The following is a 7,461-nucleotide window of genomic DNA, read 5'->3' on the forward strand; positions in this document are numbered from 1 at the left end:
AAAAAAAAAAAAAAAAAAAAAAAACGGTTTCATGTGGCAAGCCGGTTTAACATTAATTCCATAAAACTAGTGTTTTTTTTTTTTTGGGTTAAAATGACATAGTTTTAATGACTAGTAAGCAAGTCTATTCTAAGAGAGACTGCTGTTCATTGACAGTTATTCCAGTAGTGACCTATGCATTTATTATCTCAATATTGCTTATTCATAACATACTGGTGTTTTCGATTGTTACTAGTCACCATCCCAATAATTATTCAGTTGTTATATTAGTAACATACTAGACATGTTATTCTGTTTTAAATAGGATGGTTGGTAGTTAGTTTGTCTTTTATGTGTTCCTAGTGTTGCTACTACCTATTCCAGTACTACTACTACTGTTACTGGTTAATAGTGAAATTGAGAAAAGGTAATTCATATTCAGTTACTTGATAGTAATTAAAAAAAAAGAACTTTATATTTAGATACTAGTTAGTTTTAAGGAATAAATGTTAAAATTGCGTGCCATATGTTGTAGGCAGTAAATTACATAATGCACAGCAAGTCTGAAGATATCAGATGTGGGGTTGATGTCTCTTTTGCATACTGGTAGTAGTGCATATGTTGCACACTGTGCTTGTGTTTTATTATAATAAACGTGTAAGCACACAGCATACTAAAAATGACCGCAACAATTTGAATAGAAAATAGAATAACATTTCAGCTGTTTTGCATTCAAATGCAAATTTCACTTAACGATAATTTTAATTACATTACAGGATTTTACATTTTATGCTAGTTTCCCTAACCAAATATTTGATCATATGAAAGAAAAAAGGCTCAAAGACATAAGTGGAGTCCTTTAATCATTATTAATGTCAATAGTTAGCCATATAAATAACGTGACCTTTTAATGTTGTTGACCTTATCTTGTTTTGTTCCAACCACCCAATTTTTTCGAACGGACCAGCATTTTGTTAGACCCTTTGTTAAGATTCAGAAAACAATAAATTAGAATAAAAATATGTGGTTAAGCAGTTGAATAACAATCAAACATAAAATTTACTAACAATAATAATATAATGTAATATAATGGTAATACAACAAGTCAATTTACGTTATACACAAATACAAGTGTTTGAAGTCAGATGAGAAACTCTAAATAGTCAGAAAACAGTATTATTACATCCTTGTTTTATTTTTGTTGAGAACAGGCAGTCACTAAATGCTGTTTGTAAACAAATGTAGTTGAGGCCCCAGTCAGACAAAATGGCCGTCGGTGGAGGAAGGGAGGATGTGTGGCTGCTAGTTTCACATCACGTATTACTGTTGCAGTGGACTTGTTTAGTTTTTCTCTTTCCTTCCCTTCCCGGCCTTTTCAACCCAACATATGTCCACACAAAGGAACAAAGACTCCTCATAATCCCCATTGGGTAGAAAAAGTGGGTTAGTTCCTTCTCCACACAGTTAAAATGTGCGTTTGAGAGAGGATTGCCAGATTGAAAACACAGGTGTTGTGTAAGATCGATCTGAAAATCTGTCTCTGCTTCCTGTTCTCTAATCACATCACTAAATACACGTTCATCACGGCTTTGTCCTAATTCTCAATCTCACAGCAGGCCTCGTTTCACAAATAACACTTCCTAATACAGCCACCACAATGTTATTTGGACGTTGACAAGCAACATTTTCACTTCGTTATACATGCGTAGTACGAGCATTGTTGCAGTTTGGGTGGGTTGAGTTGTGGGTGGGTTGATCTGCATTGATCATTGTATACTAGGCTTTCAGGAGAATGGGACGTCACGTCACAGACAGCACACAGGCGGCATTATCTAACCCAGGACTACAGGTGGCCTGCGGGGGCCTAGCCTATTTCAGAGCCGCACAAAGAGGCTTGAGACCCATCCCTCCGGCTTCTGTTCTCCACCTGTCACCCAATACACAGAGCCAGAAGGGAAAGAAAACGCAATTGCGAGAAGTCATTTTCTTTTTTGGAAAACGAGTTCTTTGTGTAGGGTGTAACTTAGCACTTTTAAAAGTCGTGATTTGATGTTTAGCGAATGAATTAGCTGGTAATACGTGGACACAAACATTTACTAGCAAAAAGCAAAGCTGATCCATTTGGAGCTGTAATATTTAATCAGATCAGGTTGTCTGAAAGGGACGCTTTGTCTTTAAGAGGATGGTCCCTCTCTCTCCAGCTGCTCTGCCAGGACTTCACCCTTTTGCTCTCGTTGTGTTTGAAGACTTTGTGACTCTCGGGCCAAAAGGGGATTGTGCAATCAAATGGTTCTCTCTCTCTCAGTCACGTAGGCTTCTGACACAGTTGGTTAATGGTTGTTTATCTGTGTTCTACCAACGATCATTCACACTGTGAAAAACATCCTCGCTCCCTTTTTATGGTTACTTTTGCTGCAATACAAGGCCGAATTATCAAAATTTTTTTATTTTTTAAAACCGTGATTAATTTATTATGGTTAGGGTATGTGTGTGCAGTTATGTATTATTTAGTACGTCCTTACTTGAATTGCATCCATGTTTCCTTTATTGTCAGAATAACACAACAAATAAAACCGTTTATATTGGATTCTGAAACTTACTGTAGTAATTTTTATATAAAATGCTGGGTTTTAAAACTATAAATGAACATTTTAGAACTTAAGCTAAAAAACAACCAACTAACCCTAACCATTGTCTTAGTGTAGTTAAGGATGAATATAATTAACAGTTACATAAATTGTAATATTTATCGAACATATGAGCTGTCTGCCATTTTTAGTAGTAATACCTGAATATTGTCAGCTGATAATGGAAATTTAAATATGCATGTTCATTTACACCTAATTTTACATCGAGTAGTATTTTTAATTAATTAATTAATTAAAGTAATTAATTAGTAATTAAGTAATTAAAGTGTTCTTTAATTTCACTAATAATTTAGTATGCTCAATTTTATAGTTTAAGATAACATAAACATTAAACATCTCAAAATTAATATTTTATGTGCATTATAATTTACATTATAAAACAACTGATTTTATTTTAATTTTTTTGAGACAAACTAACTTTTTGGCTATAACACAAAAATTAGTACAAACTTATCAATCAGAGTTTTAATATCTGTGCAATCCCAACTAAGTTAAAAATATATATATTTTATAAAGAATATAGATGGTGATAGTGTTCTTCAATAACATTTTTTTTTTTTTACATATCTTAAAATGAATGCCTTTAATGTACATTAAAATTAAAAGTTATAATTTAAAATGAATGATTTTAATTTAATTGTTCGATGATTGTTTTTAGAAAAAAGAGAATAGAATTAACATAGAAACTAACACAGAATTGTAATACTGGCCATGACTTATCATACAGAATTTTAATATCTATGCATCCGTAACTGAGTTGATAAAAAAAAGTGCAAGTTTCACAGAAAAATCAACATTTCAATCAAATAAATGAGTTTAATATTATATGTAATATGTAATGTCTGTTCATTTTTTGTTTTGTTTTGTTTACCAATGCATTTTATTTAATACTTTATATATGCCAGATCACAAAACCTCCTCCTCCATCTCTCTCTTACAGAGCAATACAAGCACCACTGGTTCCCAGACCGTCCCAACAAAGGTTCTGGGTATCGCTGTATACGCATCAACCACAAGATGGACCCTCTGGTTGGACAGGCTGGCCAGCGCATCGGCCTGAGCATCCAGCAACTCTACCTGCTGCTTCCCAGTGAGCTCACATTGTGGGTCGACCCATTCGAAGTGTCCTACCGCATCGGAGAGGACGGCTCGATCTGCGTGCTCTACGAGTCCCTTCCCAGCACCAACGGAAACCCCAGCGTCACCACTGGAAACAGCAACCCCACCTCCTCTGTCGCCCAGGTATCCCCGATGGTGGACAGTCACATCAGCTGCAAGGAGGAACTACTGGTTTTGGGCCGCACCAGCCCCGCTAAACCCTACATGATGACTGTGTCCAGCTAAATGGGTCACGGAAGTCATTTTTAAAAAATAAAAAAGAGAGAAAGGAGAAGGAGAAAAAAAACCCAGGATGTGTCCTATCGTCCAGGTGATGGAAACCTCGTAGGTTTAATTTTCACTCGTTTGGTTGTCTGTTCTGTTATTGTGTTGGATCTACCAGAGGCTTGACCCTGGGGCAGCTAATGAAGACCTGAAACATCGCCCGACCCCCCAGCTCACTCCTGGGGCGGCTTTTTCCACCATCGTCTGCCGATGTTGACTTTGCACTTTCGCTTTCACGGTTTCTGTTATCGCATAAACTCCCTCTAAAATGTTAAGGACTTACTCTCAAATCCTGTTTTATCATTTCACTGTTCGCTGCCGAGCTGAAGCCCAGACCCACCGGCAGCCGCACCAGACCCGAGTAGCCGCTATGAGCCTATTTTTAGCTAAAACCCTCACTTTTTTGGACCACAAAGTGGTACTTTTGTCTCTTTTCTCGATGTCTGGTACGCACCCGGGCCTTCTTTTGGGCTTCAGGTCGACTTGAACTGGCTCTGCTGTGGTGGAATACCCGTGTCATACTGTTACCCACGCTAGCCGTCAGTGGCACTGTGATGCAAAGGTTCTCATGCTTGTAGCTTTTTCTAGGGACTCCCTCCTGGATGAATGTAATTTCTAACAAAAAAGAGAAAAAAAAAAAACCTCAACGCAACAAAACATTTGATTTATTTAAGCCCCTCATCATACCAAAATGAAAGATGTAGCAACGTTTGTTTTTGTATTTGTTGACTTGGAACAGATGTGGTCTTTACTTTCTGCCTGGTTTAGAAAGGACGTTGAATGCACTTTGACATTTTAGACTGTGTGGGATGACGTTTCGAATCGACCCAGCTGCATTCCATCGCGTACCTCCTCATTCAGGTGTCGTAATTCGCTTTCTCTGGTTGCAATATTTCTGAAGGCGCTTCAATCCTGGGTCGTTCTCTCTAGCCGTTTTTATCCTTTCGAATGACTGATTGAGGCTGTTAGAGATTAGTTCTCCATCTAAGGCCAGTATGTGGCAAGAGACGACAGACCGGCATCAAAAATCGGACCAATGTTTCCCATCTTATCGTAGAATCGCAGGGCCAGTGATGCTCGCTTGTTACAGAGGGTCTCCCGACGCACTTTCCAGCCAGTCGTCACCGGTCTCAGTCTTAACTAGGAGTGCGCCGTCAAAACATATCACCTCCCTCCCTTGGCCTGGAGAAGGAGGGGGTAGGACCCTCAGATCAGGGCAGCTACAATCTTCTCCAGCCCCTTCTCGCAGCCCTGAGGAGAGTTTTCATGCCAGCACACAAACCGAGCGCACTCCAAAACCTACTGAGCCTTACGTACAGGGCCGAGTCGGGACGGGAAGAGACATGCGGTGTGCTCCTGGTTCTGGCCGATTCTGTTTACATTGGCGCGAATGGGCGGAAATAAGCAGGTTGCAGGCTTTGCGTGCAAAGGACTGGTCTTGGCTTAGCCACTAAACTGCCAAGACAAGGTGCTGATGACCAGTCCTATGTGTGCTAATACTTTTGAACCTAGAGGACCATGGGTAACGCCGGGTTGTCGATGCACTGCTGTCCCTTTCTATGTTGTTTTGGTCCATTTTTAAGAAGTGGAAAGCCGTTTTTAAATCAATTTGACATTTTAAGTACGGGTCGAACCTCGATATTTGGACGCAGTTCGCCATCCCACCCTTCTGAATGCTTTGAACTCTGACAGGTGGACCCTTTCGCCCGATGGTTTTAATAGTAAAGCTTTTTAACCTCATTCTGGTTATCGTAACCAAATTGGAACAGACAAATCGAGTGCTTTTTAGATCTGCAGCTTTTAAACTACTTTACCCCCCTCCTCCACCGAAATAACATCAGCAAACCATTTCCACTCTCCGTTTCAGTTCGGTAAGCGTTTGCACACAAGTTTTAAGTATCGTCGTGGGTCTAAACTCAAGTCTACTTGGAGGCAAGAGCACATGAAATGCACTAATAGGTTAAACATTGAAGTTATGTGACTTTGAGACCGACGCGTCTCGATTGGAATGTATTGCCAAGCTCAGGCCACAGACATTCATTGAAACCCTTATGGATGTGCAGGTTAAAATGTGAAAAACAGAAGGGAATGATTCGGTTGGGAATTTTTGTCAGTAATTTCAGAAGTGATTCATGTTATTGCCACTTTCGCATCTGAGGTGGTTCCATATTTGTAGAATGTATTGTTATTGTACAACATATGGTAGAGTAAGTACGTAACCATACATATGGGAAGTGCCAATAATTGATATTTTGCTGTGTGTAGACGTGTTCCTTTTTGTATTTCATATTTTAACATGAATTCCTCTTTCATAAGTGAAGCCATTTGTGTTAGGAGTGTTGGAGAGGACCAAAGTTGTTTTGGTAAAAAATATATCAGTTTCCATGCTCTGTGCTGATAGACTTTCCTTGTTTTTTTTCCCCTCTTTTCTTTCTTTTTTTTGTTTTATTAAAACAAAAAACAGAAAAAGAAAAAATTCTGAGCAACCCAAGATAAAGCTGTCTGTATCTTGTGATTTTTCTCGTCTGTACATCTCGTGTTCATTTTTTCCTCATTCTTGGGTATGTTGTGATGAACTGCTGTAAATTTGTACAGTTCATGTAAATTGATTGTGCGGAAGTTGTACAGATTTCTATATTTTAGAAGAAAAGTTTTTTCTCTGTAATAAAAGATTTCCTATCTTGGCAATGTTTTCCCGTGGACTTGGTCTTATTCTTTATCAAAACATGCTCATAATCGCATTTCATTAGGTAATTCTTTGTGCTTTTTGGAAGATATTTATGATAACAGCACTGGGATAGTTTTGTATAACAGACCTGAGTATGCTGATATATGCCATTCCAGTTCCACCATTTTAGACAAAATATGCCAGACATTAGTTAGTAACAGCCCTGATGTCACTGACCTGCTTTTCATTTTTTTTCCAGCGTTAGGACAAAGAAAGGAAGTTTGTATGGATTTCAGTAGAGCATGATTCTAGCTTGTAAAAATATTAAGACATTAACCTGCTTAAAGTTAATTATAAATGCCCACCGTTACTTATTAAAAACATTAACAGCCAGTCAGAAAGAATCCACCCAACTTTAAATAGCATGAGCATTTAAAGTGGCAGATGACATAACTGCAACTTGTGTATTGGTGTGGATGCTAATATAATAGTTCTCATTCTAATGATTAATAAGTCTAATAGTTATCTTTCTTGGTGTGAACAGGCCTTTAGCCCAAGAGGTCAAAATTTAGCTAGTTAACAGTTAGCCCCTGCTTATATAGGTGCTGTAACTACACCATCATTACCAAAAGCAAGCCTATTCTCTTGTTTAGCATATTGCTAATAATTCATTATAGTACAGAAGATGTTTTAGCAGTGCTCTTTTTCCTCAGTTGGCTCTTAAAAGTATCCAATAGACTTTGTTTTGGATATTTTTCCCTGCCTGCTGCATTTTTACATATA

At 38.1% G+C, this 7,461-nt stretch overlaps 1 protein-coding gene across 1 annotated transcript in view; it reads left to right on the plus strand.

The window, feature by feature from the left end:
* LOC107659850 (protein BTG1-like) overlaps nt 1-6,702 on the plus strand; it is a 7,880-nt gene extending 1,178 nt beyond the window's left edge. The window contains exon 2 of the mRNA XM_016448931.1: nt 3,568-6,702. Within this exon, the coding sequence (XP_016304417.1) occupies nt 3,568-3,971 (404 nt within the window). The 3' untranslated portion in view covers nt 3,972-6,702. The remainder of the gene's footprint in view (nt 1-3,567) is intronic.
* Nucleotides 6,703-7,461: the final 759 nt, after the last annotated feature.

The sequence above is a fragment of the Sinocyclocheilus anshuiensis genome, unplaced genomic scaffold (genome assembly GCF_001515605.1).
Source record: "Sinocyclocheilus anshuiensis isolate Anshui unplaced genomic scaffold, SAMN03320099.WGS_v1.1 scaffold1032, whole genome shotgun sequence".
NCBI classification, from domain to species: domain Eukaryota; kingdom Metazoa; phylum Chordata; class Actinopteri; order Cypriniformes; family Cyprinidae; genus Sinocyclocheilus; species Sinocyclocheilus anshuiensis.